General features: G+C 31.5%; 4 protein-coding genes across 4 annotated transcripts; 3 read left to right on the forward strand and 1 right to left on the reverse strand.

Moving 5' to 3' along the window:
- Window positions 1-2570: 2570 nt before the first annotated feature.
- LOC141526848 (uncharacterized) lies at window positions 2571-8322 on the forward strand. Its single transcript, XM_074241988.1, has 6 exons — window positions 2571-4849; window positions 4929-5003; window positions 5095-5228; window positions 7167-7380; window positions 7446-7594; window positions 7667-8322. Exons 1-6 carry the CDS (start codon window positions 4804-4806, stop codon window positions 7805-7807), a joined length of 759 nt encoding a protein of 252 aa, XP_074098089.1. The 5' UTR covers window positions 2571-4803; the 3' UTR covers window positions 7808-8322.
- LOC141526847 (platelet-derived growth factor receptor alpha-like) lies at window positions 7684-12743 on the forward strand. The gene is made up of 7 exons (XM_074241987.1): window positions 7684-7816; window positions 9764-9906; window positions 9989-10189; window positions 10256-10376; window positions 10438-10622; window positions 11479-11651; window positions 11720-12743. Exons 2-7 carry the CDS (start codon window positions 9888-9890, stop codon window positions 11897-11899), a joined length of 879 nt encoding a protein of 292 aa, XP_074098088.1. The 5' UTR covers window positions 7684-7816; window positions 9764-9887; the 3' UTR covers window positions 11900-12743.
- Window positions 12744-12799: 56 nt separating this feature from the next.
- Window positions 12800-21125, forward strand: LOC141526804 (uncharacterized). The gene is given in 9 exon segments (XM_074241910.1): window positions 12800-13130; window positions 13133-13684; window positions 13743-13964; window positions 14040-14291; window positions 14352-14513; window positions 14893-14923; window positions 18444-19522; window positions 19584-19835; window positions 20817-21125. Coding segments are annotated over 9 exon segments (3000 nt in total). The 5' UTR covers window positions 12800-12844; the 3' UTR covers window positions 20981-21125.
- Window positions 21126-21395: 270 nt separating this feature from the next.
- LOC141526839 (cytochrome P450 6A1-like) lies at window positions 21396-23393 on the reverse strand. Its single transcript, XM_074241974.1, has 3 exons — window positions 22477-23393; window positions 22174-22395; window positions 21396-22105 (listed from the first exon to the last, which is right to left on the reverse strand). The coding sequence occupies exons 1-3, from the start codon at window positions 23321-23323 to the stop codon at window positions 21687-21689; spliced, it is 1488 nt and encodes a 495-aa protein (XP_074098075.1). The 5' UTR covers window positions 23324-23393; the 3' UTR covers window positions 21396-21686.
- Window positions 23394-23754: the final 361 nt, after the last annotated feature.

Here is a 23754-nt window from a genome sequence, read left to right on the forward strand (position 1 = left end):
ATATATTTAATATGATATAATTATGTTCAAATATGTATTCCTTCTGGTTCTATGTATACACAGAAAAAAAGGTTCACTTGAGTCAAGAAAAATTTTTTTTCCTGATTATTTTCTTGAGCGAAAAAAAAACATTTTTTTTTGACACAAGAAATTTTACTTATTCCAACAAATTAACTCTCTTGCTTTAAGAAATAAGTATCTTGATCCAAGAAAATTTATTCAAGTCAAGAAAAGTTTCTTGTTTTGAGAAAATTCAGCCTCTTGCTCCGAAAAATTAAATATAAAGATAGAAGTAAATTTTCATTAATATTTTTATTGATTGACTTGTCAAATGGGAAGATCAAATAATATTGAATAATTTTTTTTTCATTCAATATGTATAATTGCACGCTAAAATAATATAAAATGGATATCAAATATTCAAGAGAAAAATTTTCTCAAGGTGAGAAAATTTTTTTCTCAGCTGAAGTAAGTGGCAGTGCTTCCCTAAAGTATCTAAAAATCTTGATCAAATATAAAAATTTATTGTATCAAGTAATTATGATAATTTGAATTAAGAAAAAATTACTTTGACCAAGAATAGAATTTTAAGAAAAATTTTTACTTCGGCCAATACAACTTCGATCTTCCTTTAGGTACTTGAAAATTTTCTTGGGCCAAGAATTTTGTTTTTCAGTCAAGAAATTTTTCTTTCTGTGCAGGTGTGTAACACTTCTATAGAATCACTACCAGAAGTAAAATGATAAATAAATAAAATAATTTATTAAAAATTATTAATAATTTATCTATTTTCAGATTATGTACTCCTAGTCATATTCATTGTATGTAATTCTGCTTAAAATGCTTAACGAAGTTTTCCTTTTGAAGTACACAGAATGAAAGTTTCACTTGAGCCTTGAAAATATTTTTCTTCTTAATTATTTTCTTGAGCGAAAAAAAATTTTCTTCACGGAAAAATAAAAATGGAAAAATTACATTATACAATGTAGAAGTAGTTCGTCGTAAAGAAAACTGAAAAAATTACAATTTCAGATTGTAATTTTTCCAGTTTTCATAGAAAATATCTACCGTAACAAAAAATATGTGTTTTTATAAGTCCGAAGTCTTGAATATTAGAAAGGAAAATAAAAATAGAAACAGAGACCGTTTTAAATAAAATAGACTTGACATTTCCCCTGGTTCATTTATCCTTGATACAAAGTCCAATAAAGTCTATATCTATAATCGGTTTATTAAATTACTGACCACGTCAGCTATAAAAAGAAAGAATCACTTGGTTTAATTGAAGATGCTGCTATTATCTGGAGACCAAATGAAAGAAAAAAATCAGAGGCGATGTATAAAAAATGGGAGTGTCTGTCCCCGTTTATTTCGATAACTTAATCGGGTGTGTATGAACTTGGTTGTGAAATTATCATATTAAGTGTCTAGTCGATGACGTTTTATCAAAACTTTATTTAATTTATTGCAATAGTCGAAATATATATCATTGTTTAAGAAAACAATTTTTTATTTATCGGTTTATCGCGTCGTTTGATGTTTTATATAGAATGAGTTGCAAAAAAATATCATTTTGTTTATTTGATAAATTAAAGTATGCCTTTAAAATATAATTATTCAAAATAATTTAGAATTTAGAATAATTTCCAAAAATATATGCCTCAAAATAAAAATTGTAATTTTAAATTGGAAAAAAATACAATAAAAAAAAAAAAAGAAAGTATGTTACATAATAATAACATTTTTAAATAAACTTTCGATTAGTAGAAAGAAATTTTTTACTTTGTAATAAATTATTAACTGATGCTCGTAAAGAAGTCTCTTAATATATAGAAAGTTTGAACAAAAATTAATTAATCAAACAAATTTAAGGCGCGCAGTAGCCTATCGGATCCGGCTCTTCCTTAGCAAAGCATTGGACCGGGTTCGAGCCCGGTCTACGTCAATCAACATTTCTAATATTTAAATGTATTATTCTGCTCAGCCCAAAAAATAAAACTAGTTTAACTTCGAAAAATTTACTTCCTACCGTAGTCGCTTATGACCTTAGCAATTTATGCGACTTTAAAAAACAAATAAAAAAATAATTGGCTCAAGTAAATATTTATCTTCAAAATTTCAGTTTTATTTAAAAATATTTACATCTCTTAATCCAAGAAAATGTTACACTTAAATAAATAAATTATGTATTTTCGATGAAGGTCGAAAAACTCTCCATTCATCACTTAAGAAATCACCCTCATCACTTAAATATCCCAGGAAAAAAAAATTATGTATAATTATATATAACTTTTATGTAGTTTATTAAAATTTATATAGTTATATATACTTTTATATATTTATGATCCTTAGTATAATTATATAAAATTATGTATAATTATATGTAACGACTGCAAATACGTAAATTACAATTAGATGACATTATATATAATTTTATATAATGCAATGAAATACGCAGATTCCAAAGAGATTAAATTATGTATAAATCTATATAATTATATACAAATATATATAATTATATAAAATTATATCTAGTTATATCTAATTCTATACAAAGAAATATAGTTTTTTATAGTTATGTATGATATTTAATATACAATTATGTAAATTTATATACAATTATATAAATTTATGTATAATTATATAAATTTGTACATAATTTCATCTAATTGCAATCGGCGTATTTCATGGCATTATATAAAATTATATATAATTTTGTACAATTATATATACTGATATCTAATTGCAATTTATGTATTTGCAGTCGTTATCATCCAGCAACCAAGCGCCACCTGTCGGAAATTTTACAAAGTACTATTTTATCCATGATCTTCAATTTATCCTAAAGTTTAAAATTATATTGAGTTTATAATTTGTCTTATCAAAGTTTTCACCCCGAAATCATGCTGAGAATATCAATGCTTATCAGCTAAAGAGTTAGAAAAAGAAAAAGTATAATTAATGAGCAGTCATATGTTTTAATAAATAAATAATTGATATAATTATCAATTATCTGCTAAATAACAGCTCTCGGAACGTAACTATCAAACATATGGCATAAAGATAATTATTTCACTCTTCAATATATCCCATTTATTCGTTAACGATTACTAAACGTGAGACCTTGATAGTGTTTGTCTCACAGTGAACGTTAAAAACATAAAATATCCGTTATCTTTTATCATTTGCTTGATTAGGCGGTCATTTGTTCATCGATCAATTTATTTTGTACGCTAGATTATTTGTTAATCAACTTTGATTACTTACTCGAGCCACGTGACCCATAGCGTCGTTTTGTCTTAAGACATTTATTAATGACTCAATTCTCTTGATTAATGATAAAGTTGTTTATCACAAATGTTTACGTATTTTTACAAAGACATTTTGATGAATGTTTTGCAAGTTAATAGAATCAATTTTTTAAACTGTTTTATCGATTTAGGTCGAAATAAATTGTGATGCGAAGGACCCGGGTTCGAGCCCAGTAAAGAATTTAATTTTTAATTAATAAATACTTATTACAGTATTAAGGTATTTTTCGCAAATAAATGTTAAAAAATATTTATTAAAATTTAATAAATTAAATAATTTTCTTCAAATAAATTAAATTATTAATCTACATATATATAGGAGACTTTCTATAGATATAGTCACTCATCACGATATCTCAGAAACTATAAGACCTAGAGACTTGAAATTTGGCAGGAGTATTCCTTTCGCCGAGTAGAGGTCAGCTAAGAACGGATTTTACAAAATTTCACCCACAAGGGGGGTTGCGGGGGCGTTAACAATGAAAAATTCCCGTTTTTAAACTATAGCTCCTATCGACTCCAAATTTGGTAGAAATCTTCTGTAAGAGATGTAGAAATAATCTATAAACGAATTTTACGATATCTCACCTCACAGAGGGTTGCGGGGGTGGGTATTAACAATCAAAATTTTTAATTTTCAAGCTATAACTCCTACAGACTCCAAATTTTGTAGGAATTTTCTGTAAATGATGAAAAAATAATTTATGAACGAATTTTACGATATTTCTACCCCAAAGAGGATTGCGGGGGCGTTAATAATGAAAAATTCCCGTTTTTAAACTATAGCTCCTATCGACTTCAAATTTGGTAGGAATCTTCTGTAAGAGATGTAGAAAAAGTCTATGGGCAAATTTTACGATAGCTCATTTGACAGGGGTTTGCGAAGGTGGGTGTTAACATTAAAAATTTTTAATTTCCAAGCTATAGCTCCTATAGACTCCAAATTCTCATTTCAAATTTTTTTCTTCGTGTCAATTATTATTCATTTTTGAAAAAAGCCACGCAAACATTATAATGATTACACATTGAAAGTTACAATGAATATTAGCTGGAATAATTACATGGATAAAAGGTATATGCTAATTCGATGAAATTTGGAATTTGTGAAAGTCAAAACAATACTCTAATTAAATTTCAAATTTAGATCTAAAAATACAATTCTATAAAATGCCCAGCGAAGCGGCGGGTAACAGCTAGTAATTAATGAATCCTTCTATCAGTGTGTAATTAATTTTTCAATTTTTTACCTTCAATAAAGGATCCTTGCTTACCGATCGCTAATAGTTCTAAAATAATCACTCAACTTATTGTTCCAATTATGTCAACTAATTATCAAAGACCATTATTATTACTTTCCAAGCACTACTAATAACTTAATGGTATTTTTTGTCCGACTATTAATTAAAATACTTGAATTTTACTGCTAGTCTTTAGTTATTTACTGTGACATATTTAAGATACTACAGAATATCCGTCCAAAAATTCTCGAAGTATGATTGTATTTCTCAAAATCTTTATTGTTCTTCTAAACAGTTACCGTAAGTATTTAAAAATTTTTAATAGACCTTTTGTTGATGACAAATTGCCACGTGATCAAAGAATATAAATTTTCCACAGTGAGTTCATCGAATACTTTTGAAAACAAAGATTATGAATCCGAAGAAAATGTTAGAAAATTGACAAGTTTTTCAGGTATAAATTTAAATTTAATTATTTATCACTATTGAAATATTCATTAAGTCATTACAAAATTATATATTTCCGACTTTTGATTCAATTTCAGGATCTTTGGACTTACGAACTGAAGCATCATCAAATTTCGAACTATCGTCGATCGTTGAAGGCGATTCGTTGATAATAGATTGCAAAAACACTGAAAAAATAACGTTTTTGTATCCAAAATTTCCCAATAATGAAGTGAGTACTTTAAATCGGTACCGCGACATTTCAACCTCCGATAAAATGTAATAAGGACAAAACATCCCAAGGACCAAGTTTTCCCCGATATAATATCCTCTGACAAAATATTCCCCAGTATAAGGTAGAATAAAAAATAACAAGCTTCGTTTAATGGCCTACTTTCGAAGAAACACACAAAAAAACCATGTTAAAAGAGCGCAACATGATTACCTGCGTTTGTGTTAGCCTAATATCGAATAAAAACACACAAAAACCATGTTGAAAGAACGCAACACGATTACCCGCGTTTAAATAATTTAAAAATTATTTTCAGAGATTAATTATTAAATCTTATGTTCTGGATATTTTGTCGTGTGGATATTTTGTCAATGGTTTTTTTGTTACGGCGCCGAATAAACACACACAATCCATGATAAAAGGGCACAACACGGTCACAAGCTTATATATCAGTTTACTTTCAAATTTCATTTGGATTATTGCACGCCTCATAAGCAAAGCGTTGAGATTGTGCTCTACCCTCAACATTTCAAAAAAGCAGTTTTCTCGAAACTGAAATCGATTTTTGTTATTTATATCGCACTTACAGGTTAATATGAGTACACGAAAAAAGTAAACTGTAATAAATAACAGTAGATTTATAATAAGTAATGATCAACTGCTAAAACTTACCACTTCAAACAGTAAAATCATGATTTTACTATTCACATTGTAATATTTACAATTTAAACCTTACAATTTACTCTTTACATGGAAGAAAATACTATTTCAAACAGTAATATTCGCCATGTAAATGTCTAAAATGTTAAAGTATAATAATTAACAATTCAGACTTTAATATTTATCATTTCGTACCTAAAAAATGATGTTATGATATGTAAAAAGTATAGAATAAAGTTAGTAAATTTCTAATACAAGCAATGTCAATATTTACAAAGTAAAATGGTAAATTTTAAACGCAACGCTAAAAATCAAACTGTAATTATTGACTTGCTTAGACTGGTAAAATGTATATTTTAAAAGTATAATTTTTACTGTTTGAAATATTAAATTCTCCCAGAGTAAGACCCCCTTCTCTTTCATCTGAGTTCCCCTTCTCTTCATAATATGGACTATATATTGAAATGGCAATTTTTATTGTTTGAAACTGTAATTTTTAAAGATAAAAGAGTCGTTATTTACTATAGTGACAACTACTAATTACTTATTTTGGATATTAAATTATAAATTGTGGCTTTTATACTTTCTACATTAAGTTCTGTAATATTTACATTTTTACATTTTTGCCACCCCGATGTCCGCTTTACTGTTTGAAATTATAAAAACTAACCGGAATCCGAGTGAATATTACAGTTTACTTTTTTCCGTGTACACTTATATCAAGTCAAATAATTTGTCAGGCACAAAAAATATATTTCAATAACAATTTTTTTGTTTAACATAGTTGATTATAACATTAAACATAATCTTTTCTGGACGTCCGTGTATGTGGCAGGGAAATTGGTCGAAAAAATGATCGTACCGAAATAATTTTTTTTTTATTATCTAAAGTGACACACGACTTAATTTCTTAGTTAATATGAGCGTTCAAGTGACTGTTGTTAAATTATTATTTTTAAAAACCCAATACATGACTGTGGAGTTTTTTATATATTTTATTATAGTATTTTTTTTCCTCACCTTAGAGTTATGGCGCCACTAAACTATTGCAGAGTTTTCTGTTTTTTATTATTTTGCTTTTAACATTTTATTTTAATTAATTTTTGTAATTATTTTCCCTTTCTTCTTTCTTGGCTATTTTCCCCCAGTAAAAAAAAAAAATGACTCATAAGATTCAAGCAGGGAAGGTTTATTTTGTCGTGGGCTGAAATGTCGCGGAATCCTTTGAATCTCCGATAATTAATCAATTTGTAAAACTAATATTAAATTGATCCTTAGATCATAACCTCTCCTAAAGAAATAACGGTCTCTTTATCAGATAATGTGTATTCTGGAAGATTCGAACGTAGGCAAGCGGTGTATAACGACAGTGGATGGTACGGCTGTGCTGTTCTACCAGACGGATTTGACAAACTTTATCAAAATCGGTTTCCATATACCCCTGATCTTTACAATAACTCCAATGTTCGATGGGTTTACGTCTTTGTTAAATGTAAGATCGTTGAAATTTCAACAGAAATTTTTATAACCCAAAAAAATACATTAAATACTTTTCAGCGCTCGATCATTTGTTTGTAAATACTCCGTTTGTACAAAGCGATAGAGAAGGTCATTATCGGCTTGTTGAAAAGGTCGGTAATGATCTTACTCTGCCGTGCCGTCCGACTTCACCCAAGTACGAGGTTAGATTGCAATTTGGAGACAGAGTAAGTAACGATTGTTAAAGATTTCTATCTTATGTCGAAATAGTCAGAAAAATACTTTTTTTTTTCTTTTAGACAGATGTTCCATTTAATTATTCTTTGTATGATCCAACAATAGGATTTGTAATTAAGAACATTAGCAATAATCATTCCTTGTCTTATATTTGTGAAATTTTTAACTCTAATGGAGATTCAGAAGTTAAATTTTTCAGATAACCCTGAAGCGTAAGTTGTTATTAGTCACTAACTTTTTTGAACTTTTATAAAAATTCGCCGAAAAAATGTACATGCTAGTATATATCTCAGTATATACCCTACACTGAAAAAAATTTTGGGAAACGGTTGACCCTAAAGGCCATCTTTGTAACTTCCCGCTAAGTTCAGTTATTTCGAGTTCAAAAATTTATTGTCATATTTTGAGCTCTTCGAGCCCAAAAGTCTAATAAAAGTTTGATGAAAAACGATTTTTTCATTTTCAAACCGCTATAACTTTTTAATGTAGTAAACCGATTTTCACGCGGTTTGCACCCTTGTGGAAATAATTCTCTGAAAAAACTCTTGACAAGTCTTTATAACTCTGAATAAGACTTTTCGAAATTCTTCACATCCCTAACTAAGTGAAGGAAAGACTTAATAAGTCTTCAAAACTCTGCAATACTCTTCAAAAGTCAAATTTTCCCTGCAATTTCGGAATTTCTCAAAGAGTTATTAAGACTTGATAAGACTTGTTCAGTTTTACAGGAAAAGAAGAAAATATTTCTTTTCAAAAAAATTACGTATCAGAATTAAATAAAACTATAAAAAAGAATTAATGCATGTTTTAAAAAAATTTTTTTAAATAATATTTTCATCACGAAAATACTTTGATGGGCATCGAATCACTCATAGTTGAGCAAGTCAAAACATCAACAGCAAATGAAGTGCACTTGCTGTTGGAAACAGATATTACTCAAAGAGTAAATCCAATCGGTATTTAATTTGGACTATCAAATATTAAAGTCAACTTTCTAGGTAGGAAAGAATTTTCTAACCACATGCCACCTATTAGAAACTAAGAACACTCAAAGATTCTAACAGTAAATTCGTAAACTAAAATATGTTAGGTATCAATTAATTCCAGCATATAGCGTGTGGATAGAAAATTCTTTCCTACCTAGAAAGTTGACTTTAATATTTGATAGTCCAAATTAAATACCGATTGGATTTACTCTTTGAGTAGTATCTGTTTCCAACATCAAGTGCACTTCATTTGCTGTTGATGTTTTGACTTGCTCAACTATGAGTGATTCGATGCCCATCAAAGTATTTTCGTGATGAAAATATTATTTAAAAAAATTTTTTAAAACATGCATTACTTCTTTTTATAGTTTTATTTAATTCTGATAAGTAATTTTTTTGAAAAGAAATATTTTCTTCTTTTCCTGTAAAACTGAACAAGTCTTATCAAGTCTTAATAACTCTTTGAGAAATTCCGAAATTGCAGGGAAAATTTGACTTTGAAGAGTATTGCAGAGTTTTGAAGACTTATTAAGTCTTTCCTTTACTTAGTTAGGATGTGAAGACTTTCGAAAAGTCTTATTCAGAGTTATAAAGACTTTTCAAAGTTTTTTCAGAGAATTATTTCCACAAGGGCAGCAATCGATGCAGTTTTTTAAGTACTATAAACAATATGTTAACATAAATTGATCAGATGTAAAATTTTAGTTTTTTCTTAAAAATTCCATTTTTTCGATTTCTTTCGTTCACGATATCTCCTGAACGAATCAACCGATTTTGACGCGGTTGGCTGTGGTCGACGTCGTTTTTGAAGGTTGAGAGCTGATTAGTTTTTGGAATCGATTGGTAAAGCCGTTTAAAAGTTATTCCAAAAAAATCACTGAAAAAAATTGTTTTTTGCAGTTTTTTTAGATTTCTTGGAATCTACCTGTCCGAATCGGTTCAAATTTTAAGGAAATCTAAGTTTGGTGGAACCTAATCGAATGCCACCAACCGCGTTTCGATTGGTTGAGCCGTTCAAAAGTTATAAGAGGGTCACATACTTACACACATACTCGATTTTTGCAAAACGCGATAAAACCAATAACTCCTCGATTTTTGAAAATTTTTAATCTTCTTAGCGGGAAGTTAAAAAGCATGGCTATCAAGGTACTTAATGTCATTTACATACTTTAGGTTATCCTGAATTTCGAGATGTCCCGGTAATATCAACTGACGCACTCACCCACATGGAAGTCGGCAAAGATTTCACTATGAAATGTGAAATTTGCATCTATCAACCCAACAATTATTTTTTTGGATGGCAGATACCTCGGCTGGTACCTAAGGCACATATCACTAATCCACTCAGTATGCTAATTGAATTAACTTCCTTAATTCTCTGAGAGTTTTAATTTCCAGAACAATCGAACCAGCCAAAAATTGATCCGTCTCAACGTTTCCAAACGTCCGAGTGTCGATTTTGGGATTCCGACATCTGCGAAACTCAAATTATAGAATTCTATATCAAAAACGTTACTCTTGAAGATTTTGGCGTGTATAGGTGCGACCTTTATCGATACCCAGTTTTGAACTCAGCAACAGTTAACCTAGTACCTCATGGTGAGTATTTTTGGACTGGCTAGTTATCCAGAAGCATAATTAATTAATTAACTGACTTTTGAGCAGACAGAAAGCATTTACAGTTGTCAATGAAAGTTTGCAAAGATTCAAAGCCAGTCAGAAAATACCATAGTTACACCTGGGACCTTGAAGTCGACGCTTATCCGTTACCCGTCGAATTCAAGTGGTAAGCAATAAAATTTCACAGAAAATTGCTGGTACTGTAGTCATTTATCAAAATTTTCCAGGTCCGGTCCAGGCGGGTATGAAATTTCCAATTTTTGGAATTTTGAAAACTACAAAGTCAATGACGAACAATTCTTAGTTAAATTAACCAAATGGGACGTTGATTGGAAGGATACTGGGACTCATATAATTTTTGCTCACAATTCCGAAAACATTGAAATTTTTACTTTCGATGTTCTAGTCGAAGGTACTGTTGGTTAAAGTGTGCCAAAATGTAACTTTCGTGATGGACCTCTTAAAATTGGAATTTTGAGTTCCGCTTTTAACATGAGTTGTGTTTGGGTATTTCCTGACATATATTGAGCGTAAGGGATTTATTTGACTCTCATAGAATTTTTTACCGAAGCTTTGTTTGGATACTTCCGGCCAAATTTTGAAATTTCAGCGGAAAGGCTTAAACAAAGCTTCTATTAAAAAATTCTCTGAAAATCAAATAAATTCCTTACGTCCAAAATATGTCAGGAAATGCCTAAACACAACTCTTGTTAAAAGCAGAACCCAAAATTCCAATTTTGAGAGGTTCATCACAGAAGTTACATTTTGGAACACCCTACTTTGATAGAAAAACAATCTTGATTCAAGAAACTTTTTTTCTTGAAAATTTGAACTCTTGAAACTAGATATAGATATATTTCTTTCAAGAATTTTTGTCTCTTGGTTCAAGATAGGCGATAACATTGATTCAAGATGTTACCGACTTGTGTTAAGAATGGCTTTTTTTTGAGTCATTAATTTACTTATTTCCAAGAAATAATTTTTTTTCGGTATAACAATTAAAGACTATTTAGTTTTTGAAATATACTTTGATGAATTATTTTAAGTTTTTTAAAAGATAATGTTATTTTGATTGACAAACTAAATGTATTGATTGAAGATAATATAGCTCTTAAGCCAAGAAAATCTAAATCAAGACAAGAAATTCTTAAAGCAAAATAATCATTTGTCTTACAAAATAAATTTTCTATCAGTGTACTGTTGGTGATCAAATACTTCAATTCAATCCCAAAAACTAGTTAATCTATCAAGTCTATGTTCTCATTCAGGGATTCCAGAAATCATAGACTTCGTAGAAGATGATGTGGATTGCTATGCAAAACACGAAACAGTCTTCTTCGACTGTACTGCAAGAGGGTACCCTCAGCCAATCATATCGTGGAAGTTCGGCAAAAACTTCAAAAATTCAAAAAATATCTCACTGACTTCTGTCTACTCTAAGGTAATTCTTCGGTAATTATTCGTTGTAATTTTAAACTGCAATTTTTCTAAATAAGATACTTTTTACAGAATGGTACATCTGCTGATAAGATTCCAAAAGTTTTTTCTACTGCCTGGGTAGAGATATTGGAACCCGGAATGATATTCTGCGAAGCGTGTAATAAATACGGGTGTGATTGGAAAGTAATGCAATCTGTTTATATTGTATCTAGTCCTGAGTGCTGCGACACTAAGAAGAAACAGCGATGAAGAGTAAAGCCTTCAAGTTTAAGATAGTATCAGGGATATCACGTTGAAGACATTTTTAATTTCTTTTCATGCTTATCGTTTAATTTTGACACTAGTTTAATTGCTGAAGTGCGCACACTTACTCCACATGACTCTAATAGAAATGTAACATTGGATTAAAGAAAAAGAGAGATAATTTTTCGTAGTTTTTTTATTGATTATTACTATCACATTCTCTGAATCTGCACTTTTGATGATGTAAAGTATTCAATATGTTATTTTTATTATCACCTAAATTTGAATTCAAATCTGATCGGTACTTTTTGTAAAATAAAATAAAATCTGTGATTTCTCATAAAAATCAATGATGAAGGTAAAAATTTTCTAAATTAACTCTTTTGAACAAAATCTTAGGAATAAATGGAAGCTATCCCAAAGATCAATTCAATAGATCCCAACTTCAATCGATGGAATAACTTCTCTTCTTACCGACCAGGAATCTCCGTAAAGTCGGAAACTACCTCCATCTACCAGCTCTTCGAAGCATTCTCGGCCTCGTTTAAAACCAGTTTATCTCTTCACTCTCCGCGCGGAATTATGGAGCGGATGCTCCACTTATATATTACTTATCAGTCATCTTGTATCTGAGCTAATAATTCAGCGACAAACTTAAAAATAAACTTCCAATAGCCCGACCACCAATTTAGTGATTAACAGTATTAGTAAATTTTGTTATAAAATCCAACTTAGGCTCGCAATCCTACGGCTTGTTAGCTTACCAAACAAGAGAATTTATCGCTGTATCACAATAATGCGTCATAATTGCAATGATTCGGCATTAATTATGTCTTGTCATTGTTGTAAATAAAAATTACATAAACCAATTGTGCCTTCGTATAAATAATATCACAGCCGTTTGTTAACTCAGTCTTACTTGGACCGTAAGCATAAAAAGTTGTAATTACTATGGAGCTGATAATCGGCTTTGTGGTGGTGTTGATCCTCCTTTACTACTACTTCACATCAACGTACAATTTTTGGCAGGAGCGCGGCATAATTGGTCCCAAGCCAACGGTTTTGTTCGGAACGATCAAAGATGTGATCTTGGGCAGGCTGTCCATAGGCAGCTACCTCAAGAAAGTCTACAACGAGTATCCCAATGAACCCATGGTGGGATTCTTCACAAGATGGGAGCCAGTTCTGATGTTGAACGACATGGAGCTGATCAAAAATGTCCTGATCAAGGACTTCAAGTTTTCATGGACAGAGGAATGCGCATCTCTGAAAAGCACGATCCGCTGACAGCGCATCTCTTCCTCATCGAATCCAAGAGATGGCGAGTCCTCAGGCCCAAGATGACGCCAGTGTTCACTTCCGGGAAGCTCAAAGACATGTTCTACTTGCTAACCCAGTGCGCTGACCAGCTGGACAAGTACCTGGATCAGTTTGATGGCAAGGAAGTTGACATCAGAGAAATCAGTGCAAGGTTTGCAACTGATGTCATTGGTGTGTGTGCTTTTGGATTGCAAGCTAATGCTCTTGCGGAGGAGGATAGTCTCTTTCGGAAGATGGGCAAAAAGATCTTCGAGCCTTCCTGGAAGAATATGATCAAGTTCAGGGTGAGAAACTTTGCGCCTAGGTTGTTTGAGGTGATTGGAGGCTTATTTAAGGACCAGGAACTTAACGATTTTTTCGTTGGCATCACCAGGGACACCATCGAGTACAGGAAGAAGAATGGGATCTCCAGGCACGATTTTGTAGACTTGCTGTCGATGATGAAGGACAATTGGAACAATGAGGAATTCGGTAAGTTTTGAGTTTAATCGTTTAGAAACAAATTGTGCTTCATTGTTTTCGATTGTAGAATTGACTGATGAACTTCTGGCTGCCCAATTATTCGTGTTCTTCATTGCTGGCTTTGAAACCTCATCTTCTACCATGAGCAACTGTATTTTTGAGCTTGCGATGAATCATGAAATACAAGACAAACTGCGGGAAGAGATTAAAGAAGAAATGGAAAGAAACAATGGCGTGGTTACCTACGAAGGGATTAAAAACATGAAGTACCTTGATAAAGTATTTAACGGTATGCTTCGGATTGTTAAATATTTTTATTTAATAAATCATAATGATTATTGATGGAAATTCTTTTCATTTTCAGAAACGCTAAGGAAGTACCCACCGGTAACCTCGATAATGCGGAAAACTACCAGTCCATACACCTTTCCGGGGACGAAAGTAACCATACCTACGGGTACCAACGTATGGATTCCAAGTTTTGCGATCCAGCGTGATCCAAAATATTATCCTAACCCTGATGTGTTCGATCCCGAGCGGTTTAGTGAAGAAGAAATAGAGAAACGTCCGGCTATGGCGTTTTTGTCTTTTGGAGACGGACCGCGCAATTGCATTGGTAAGTTAATTTATGAATTAAAAAATTGGTAAGATTATTTATGAATTCTTTCATCAATAGGAGCCCGGTTTGGACAAATGCAAACTAAAGTAGGAATTATTAAGATTCTGCAGAACCATAAAGCCGACGTTTGCGAAAAAACTGATAAAAATTACATGATCAATCATCGTAGCTTCCTTTTGGCGCCGGTTAATGGTGTTGTTGTTAAAATAATTAAACAATAAATAATATCCATTTAAATTTTAGATTGTGATTTTTGATAAAACTTGTTATGAAATATGTCTCAATTTGATATCATAAGTGCTATTTATTATTTATTATTTGTCTAATAAGTATGAAGAAAAAATGCATCAATTGTGCGATAAATAATGACTTTTGATACAATATAACACAAACTAGTATAATGCACACTGAAACCATAAATAAAGCAATGACTGTTCATTGCTAACGGGATTAATATAAGCAGTCATTTGTTGAAGATATGTTCCATGATTATTTACAAGACAAAATTGTATTTAAAAAAATACAATAGTCTTTTAGTAAATGTATTTTACTATTTACATATAGTTTACATATTTTATGTTATTTTAATGTTCAAAAGCTCCATTTGAACACAGCGTATGGATTAATAGGTAAGTCTGAGCTGATGTTAAAATTTTAAAAACAAGCTGTCTAAATTATAAAATTTTTTATTGCTTAGCTAAACTGGAATTTTTATTTACTCTGAAGAGTAGCAGCAAGGTGCTTAAAAGAAAAAAGAAAGCTGGTTTTTAAAGCACCCAAAACATGCGATTAAAATTTTATAACAATCAGTTCAGTAGTTTTAGAAATTTAGCACCAAGCGGTGTGAAAAAAAAAAATAGGATTTTTTTAAAGTTAAAAAATAGAAAACTATTTGATAAGATTATTAATATTTTCATTGTCTAAATAGATTTAAGAAAACTAAAGAACGGATTGTTCAAATTATTTAAAAACTTAAAGAGTTGTATTTCTTTTAATTTATTTGCACACAAACATCAAATGGATCAATGAACTTCCCTTCTTGTATCTCAGCAATTGATAATTAATTATTATTAAATTGTTATTTCCAAGCGACATTGACCCAAGATATTTTGAACTTTCTTTATTGTAAAATTTCTTCAATAATATACGTGTTTTTTCACGCTTTTGTTGTATAACTTTCGAACTACTCTACCGATCACTTTATAAATTTTTATGATTTAGAAACAAATTTTTAAACAGGGTTTTTTTACTCCGTAAAATACCATACGCCAAAAAAAAGTATTTTTAATTTTTAATTTTCCGCTAAGAAAATTTTTAATTTTCCGCCGCCAACCGGGCGGAAATCGGTTTATTAATTCAAAAGTTATTGCGGTTTGAAAATTCAAAAAACAGTGTTTTATATTAAACTTCTATCCGACTTTTGAACTCGGAGCTCAAATTTATACAAAAATTAAATTTTTGAGCTCAGAGCTCAAAAACATAATAAGTGCAATTTTGAGCGCTTAAGTATGAAATTAGCGAGAAGTTTCAGGGATGAAACTAGGAAAATCGGGAAGTTATTGTTTTCACCCCGTTTTTCGAAAATCGAGTTTTCATCGGATCTCGACGTTTCGAGGTCCTAGGAAGCTTCTTCCCTAACTATTCCTGCGATGGTGTCTGTATGGCTGTATGTATGTAGGGGAGATTGGGGCAAGACGGTCCACCTGGGGCAAGAAGGCCCACCTCGAAAATTGATCAGAAATTTATTTTTCTAATATTTTTTCATGATATTTTGAAGGTGGGCCATCTTGCCCCAAAAAAAAAAATTTTTTTTTGGAAATTTTAAAAAATTCCGGTGAATTGAGTCAAAGTTGGACGAGAGTAAATCCACTTGATAGTAGAAAGCCACAAAAAATAAAAACTATGTGCGTGTGTGTGTGTGTGTCGATGGATGTATGTAAACTTCTCATAACTTTCGAAAGGCTTGACCGATTTAATCACGATTGGTGCCATTCAAAAGGGCTTAACTGAACTTAGATTTTGAATGTACTTTGGACCGATTCGGACCAGTAGATTTTGAGAAATCTCAAAAAAACTACAAAAAAAATTTTTTTCAAATGTGGTTATTTTGGAATAACTTTTAAACGACTTGACCGATCGATTCCAAAAACTTATCAGCTCTTAACATTAAAAAACCACGTCGATCGACACCAAGCCGGTCAAAATTGGTTGATTTGTTCGTAAGTTATCGTTGACGAAAGAAATCGAAAAAAAGTGTTTTTTTCGAATTACACCGAAATTTTTGGTCTGATCAATTGGTGTTTGAAAATGTATCATAGAATCTAGAAAACTACGTCGAATGCCATTAACCGCGTGAAAATCGGTTCATTTATTCAAAAGTTATTGCGGTTTAAAAATTCAGAAAATAGTGCTCGAGTTCAAAAACGTAATAAGCGCAATTTTGAGCGCTTAATTACGAAAGTAGCGGGAAATTGCAGGGATGGTCTTTAGGGTCAACCGTTTTCCTAATTTTTTTAGTGAAAATTATCGCTACCCACCTTTTCACAAAATTAGAATGTCTATTAACAGAAAGATATTAAATGTTTAAGTACTATTTAATTATACTGTTTATTTTTATTAACTTTTACTTTATATAGAAATTTATTTTATATAGAAAAAAGAAATAACTCTGATAATGATAATCAATAATAATATTTATGTCAATACTAATCATAAAGTAATTGATGTATTTTAATTACCTCATTAAATTTTATTAAAATTAATATTTTTTATTTTCTATTTAGGATAAATAAAATTTTGTTTTATAATATCAATAGATTTTTAGTATCTACAATGGATTAACAAAATTGTTTCCATGATTATCTTACTAAAGCATTCAATAAATACAATAATCTTATAAGAATACTTTGTATTCTTAAACTGATACGTAAATTTAAGAATATTTTTTTTTAACAAATGAAAAAAAGTTTGATGGAATCATCACGATCAAAATTAATTCGAAGTATAAATGTACAATTGATTTTCACTTAAAAAACGTTTAATTCGGAAATTATTCATGCAATAACTCATGTTAAAAATATAATATTTTTCTGGCTTGTTTCCAAATAAAATCGTAGTTAAAATTTGAAAAAAAAAAAATAATTGACGACTTGAATAGACATAACTGCGTTAGCATCTATCATACAAACATGAAATCACAGGTTAGATCCCAGCTTAGAGCATTATTCCTACTTTTTTATAGTTTTCTCCAAAAAAATCAACCATTAAATTTTTAATTGCCAATAAATTAACTGGAAAATGTAACGACGCATTAACTATTATTTTTAATAAATTTATATGTCCATAATTATATAAAATACTAATAAATTGATAGCTGTAATTAATTTCTAGAACATTTACCGAGAATAGTGTGTAAAATAAATAATAAAAAATCTATAAATGGTGACATTAATTAAAACATGGAATTAAATTAAACTAATGTTAATTTGTTAATATTACATAAGAGTTTAGTTGTAAAAATATTTTTAGTGTAATTAGGCGTTAAAATTCAAATAATAGTAACTCAATACTAACAACTATATTTATAACAATAAACACGTTAATGATAATCATGAAGAACTTTCGTGATTAGATTATAGTATTTATATTTTCTTCTATAGAACATTAATATTTAGTATTCAATATAACCGAGGAAGATATAAACGAATAGAGTGCATTAATAACTTATCAATAAATATATCTCATTTAGCCAGTTCAATGCAATCTCTGTGAACTTCGTCACTTAAAGTTCGTTGTCACAGCATTATACACGAAAGTTTTCTTCATTTTCCCATTCGTCGGAGGCATAGTTGTCGTTGTTGTTGTCAATTCCGTTCAGTACAAATTTAATTAAAGACGTATCGACTATTTATCGAAATTGTTTTCAAATGTTTAAAATTTGCCAGTTTAAAAATATTTTTAAATAACAATAACTTATTTTTTTTGTGTATAAAAAGGATACTCAGAAGCAAGTAAGAAAACTTTTAACTTTAAAAATTTTTCCGTTTTCGTTTTATTAATGCTATCTCTTTCGTTTTATTAATGCAATCTGGCGCCCAATTGGGGCGAATCAGATTTACTGATATCCTTTCTTGAATTTTCCAGGTAAAAAATGATTACCCTAGAGCACATTGGATACTTAATCTTATTCTTGATATTCCTCTACTGGTACACAACCGCAACATTCAAATTCTGGTCTAGCCGCGGCGTAGCTGGGCCAAAACCTACAGCATTTATCGGTAACTTCCACGACGTGTTGTTCAGCAAGATATCCCTCGGAGAATGGTTAGCCAAGTACTACCACGAGTACCCAAATGAGCCTATGGTAGGTGTCTTTGTCCGACGAATACCACTGCTGATTCTGCGAGACTTAGACCTGATAAAGGACGTGTTCATCCGTGACTTTTCAAAGTTCCACGATCGAGGTTTGAAGACCTTCGAAGACGCGGACCCACTGTCTCAAAATTTGATAAAACTGGAGCACGCAAGGTGGCGCCCACTTAGAAACAAGCTGTCCCCTGCTTTTACCTCAGGAAAGCTCAAAGAAATGTTCTACTTGTTAGCAGAGTGCGGTAACTACTTCCAAGATTACCTGGAGCGGACAGTTGCCAAGGATGAGCCAATTGAAGTTCGTGACCTGACGGCACGCTTCACCACAGACGTAATTGGAACCTGTGTGTTTGGTGTGCAAATGAACGCGATGAGCGACGAAAACAGTGAGTTTCGTCGGATGGGTAAATATGTGTTCAAAGTGAATTCGTTCAAATTGTTCCGGTTCCGTGTTCGCGAGCTCTTCCCGGCAATTTACAAGATTATAGGGCCTGCTATGAAGGACAAAATGATCGTCGACTTCTTTATGAACACGATGAAGGACGCAATTGCGTACCGGAGAAAGTACAACGTGGTTAAGCATGACTTCATCGATCAGGTGATGGAACTCCAGGACAATCCGGATAAAATTAAAATCAAGCTGACTGATGAATTGCTGACGTCCCAGCTCTTTGTTTTCTTCTTGGCGGGCTTTGAAACCTCGTCTACGACGATGAGCAATGCCCTCTATGAGCTGGCCTTGCACCAGGACGTCCAGGACAAGTTGAGGGCAGAAATATTGGAGACTCTCAAGGCCTGCAATGGACAACTTACTTATGATGTTATCAAGTCGATGAAGTACATGGAAATGGTGTTTCGAGGTGAGTTGTTGGTACTTTTAAAGTTTTTCTGTTAAATCAAACTCTTCAATGTTCATTTCAGAGTCTTTGAGACTTTATCCACCAGCAACGTTGCTCGTCAGACGCGCCAACTGCAATTATACATTCTCTGGCACAAATATCACGATACCAACGGACATGAAGATCATGGTACCGGTTCTAGCGATTCATCGCGACCCACATATTTATCCAAACCCAGAAGTTTTTCAACCTGAAAGATGGACCCCGGAGGGTAAGGCCTCCAGGCATCCAATGACTTGGCTACCTTTTGGCGCTGGTCCTAGAAGTTGTATTGGTAAATTTACTTTTTTATCACTATATTCAGTATCTTGGTCGACATTTTTTGGAAGTTGGAGTTTCTACCGCTATATTTCACTTAAACTTTTAGTTATAAAGCACAAAATATATGTAAGAGATTAATTGAGGAACGAAAATGGGTCTTTTTGAGGTTTCAGTTACATTTAGTTGAAGAAATTTGCGCTAGATGTCGCTAGGCGCTCTAGTCAAGTAGAGTCTCGTGGGGTAAGTGGGCGCAACCTCTTTGTTTATGAATGGGGAGGAGGAAGATATGTGTAGACAAATTAAAGGTTTTTTGGCGGGAAATTAGCTTATGCAAGAAAAACCCATGTGATATCATTCGTTTACTTAAAAAATGAAATATTTAGAATCTGATGACACAAAGAAAAAATTTGCTATCATGGTAAAGATTGTCACACTGTACTGCGGGAATTTACTCAAGTAATTTAAGTAAATTAATTTTTTTTCTGTCAACCCTGATTAAGAAATCTAATTTGAAATGATTTAAAAGCATCGGATTTGAATACTATAACTTTTTAACATTTAAAGTTTTGTTATGTCTCAACAAAGTTATGTAAGTATTATTACAATTAGCCTGCTTAGGGCATCAAAAATCCACGAACTTCCCTTCGTTGCGCAAATCTACTCCACACGAGTGCGCACATTTGTCCTTAGTACGGCTTAAGTGTGCGCATTTTGAATCATTCGGATTAATCCGTTCTTTTTTTTCGAAGTGTTAAAGTTTTTGAATTTATTTCTTGATTCAATTATTACCTAAATAAATACTCCGTTGAAGAAATTTTTTTAATTTCCATTCATGCTTATCGTTTTATTTTGACACTAGTTTAAATGTTTAAGTGCGCATACTTGCCCCACATGACTCGATTTGTGATAAAAAAAATATGTGATACTAAATTTTGAACTTTGATGTTAAAAAACATATTTTTGGTAGATAAAATGAAATTTGTTCAATTTTCAGGGGCAAGATTTTCAAATCATCAATCAAAAGTCGGTTTGATAAAAATTCTCGAAAAATACAGTGTTCATCCGTGTGAAAAAACAGAAATTCCATACAAAATTCATCCAACTGGATTTTTATTAGCGCCATTGAATGGAATTCATCTTAAATTTTCAAAAGTGTAGTGTGTCTTATTGACTGAAAACAAATTGACTTTTTACACTTATCATTTACATTGTCATCAAGCTTAAAATTCACGAAGAATTCACAAGAATTTACAAATTTACATGCGGAAAAAACTTGCATACTTTTAGCGTTTCTTTGTGAAATTTTTCAGAATCATCGTCAAACTCATAATTAATATAAATTTAAATATTATAATTATAATGTAGAAATAAAAAATAATTGGCAGTGATAGAAAGTGAGTGAGTAAATGTATCATATATGTGAATGTCTTTGTGTAATCAATTTTCTTAATAATCATTTTTATTCAAGTTTCAAGTTAATGCATCGTAGTTGTAATTAAATATAACAACAATACTATCTTCTTTTATAATTATGTGAAAAAAAATTGATATCAATGCAAACAAGTTATTCATATTTCTTTTAAATGAAATCAATTTTTCTTTATTCACCCTTCATTTGTCACAACATAAGCCCGAAGTACCGACTTTGGAATCTGTGTTAGATATATTGTTTTATTATCACTGTTTGTTGCATTTATTATGATTTCTGTGTAAATAATAACAATGTTATCATATAATTAATGGTGTAAATTAAATATTCTTCGATTGTCGCATAATCAGAAGCTTTACAATCATAATATTTGAAGAAATAGCAACAAATAATTTCTACGTTACCGATGGTTAGTTATACTCAGGAAAACATCAATTAAACAGCTCTATTGATATTTAAAAAAATACCATTTTTTGGAACCAACAAAAAAGCTTGGCGATTCAATTCATAATTTTGGTCTGTCTTATCACAAACATCTACTGTATGATTTCTCAATACTGTAATTAATCCTACTTTTGATTGCATTAAACCAAAGCGCGCGCCGATGCAATTTCGCGGCCCATCACCAAATGACAAGAAAGTCATGTCGTGCCGACTTTTGAATTGTTCCTCGCTGAAACGTTCCGGGTCAAAGACACTGGGATTTGGATAGTACTCTGGGTCTCTTTGTATTCCAAGCATCGGGATCCAGACTTCAGTTTTAGCAGGAATTGTCAGATTAGTACCGGTGAAAGTGTAAGGTTCCATTGAGCGACGAGTCAAAAACGGTAACGGTGGATACTTTCGCAAAGTTTCTGGAAAATATTAATAAATTAGTCGCATAATATTTATCGTATTAATCAGATAAATTTATAAAACGCACCTTTTATGACTTTATCCAAGTACTTCATATTTTTGACTCCCTCGTAAGTGAACTTTCCGTCGGTGCGAATCAACTCGTCTTTGATTTCTTGCCTCAGTTTTTCTTGGACTGAATGATTGAGCGCCATTTCATAGAGAGCGTTACCGATGGTCGTTGATGAAGTTTCAAATCCCGCGGCGAAGAAAACAAAAAGTTGGGCTGCTAACAATTTATCTGTCAATTCTGCAACGAGATTTGATGTTACAAAACGATAATAATTATGAACAACAATTATTTGACTAAAAATAAACTCTAAATTCTTACCTATATCCCCAACTTTACTCGGCTCATCTTTTAACGCTATCAGCAGGTCAACGAAATCTTTTCTGTTGATCCCATTTTTTCGTCTGTAATCCATCGTATCTTTGGTGATCCCAATAATAAAGTTATCTAGCACACTATCTCTAAAAAAGTACCCAACAACTTTATAAAGCTCCGGCATGAAATTCCCCAAAATTGCTCTTCCTACGTTCCTAATATTCAGCTCAAAAATCCTCTTGCCCATTTTCCGAAACAGACTGTCCTCTTCCGCAAGCGCATTAGCTTGCAATCCAAAAGCGCACACACCAATTACATCCGTTGCGAATCTGGCGGGTATTTCACGCATATCAACCTGTTCGTTCTCGAATTTGTCCAAGTAAGTTTCCATCTGATCAGCGCACTGCACCAGCAAATAGAACATGTCCTTCAATTTTCCCGAGGTAAAAATTGGAGACAGTTTAGATCTTAAGGGTCGCCATCTCTGAGGCTCTAAATTGAACAAATGAACTGCCAAGGGCTCATGATTTTCATGAATCTCTTGTCCGCGGTCCCCGAATTTGCTGAAGTCTTTTATCAAAACGTCTTTTACCAAATCTAAGTCATTCAAAATTACAACTGGCTTGCGCAACATGTAAGCACCCACTAACTTGCTTTTCTTGTATGTAGTGTAAATTTCTTGGAGATAAGTTCCCAAGTTGTGTTTTCCAATCACTATGTCTCCGACTGTTCCAAAAGGAATTGACGGTTTTGGACCAACTACTTTTCGCGAAGACCAGAAATTCCAATTGCTTGTATAATAATAGTAATATATTACTAGTAATATACCGAGTAATCCTAATTCGAGCCACATGTTTTCAAATCGACACTACTCTTGAGATTTTATTCAATTCGCGTCTCCCTAATAAAAGACTCGGCAATCAAATGACATTTAGATAAACTTAACATTGATTTTATAATATCAATTGTCGACCTACTTTTCTTTACAAAAGTGCGATGTCATTTTATCTGATAATATGCTTTTTTTAGAGCATTGAATTGCCAGCCGCCAGTTATTACGTGAATCAGTCGCTGAGAGTAAGATTGAATAATTACGATGAGTTGCAGTTTCATTTAAAATATCATGCTGTTTCTCAATAAATTTTTTCATACTTTTGGGAAAAATTTGAAGCTTAACTCGATTTTTTATCTTAAGATTTAAATAAAATAGATTAATTATCCGTATAAAAAAACTGTGTATGATTAATTAAATATGATAACGTTTTTTTCATAATTATATGCCAA

This window comes from Cotesia typhae, unplaced genomic scaffold (genome assembly GCF_013202065.1).
Source record: "Cotesia typhae breed Kobodo isofemale line unplaced genomic scaffold, CoteBio_Ctyphae contig_36, whole genome shotgun sequence".
Lineage (NCBI taxonomy): Eukaryota > Metazoa > Arthropoda > Insecta > Hymenoptera > Braconidae > Cotesia > Cotesia typhae.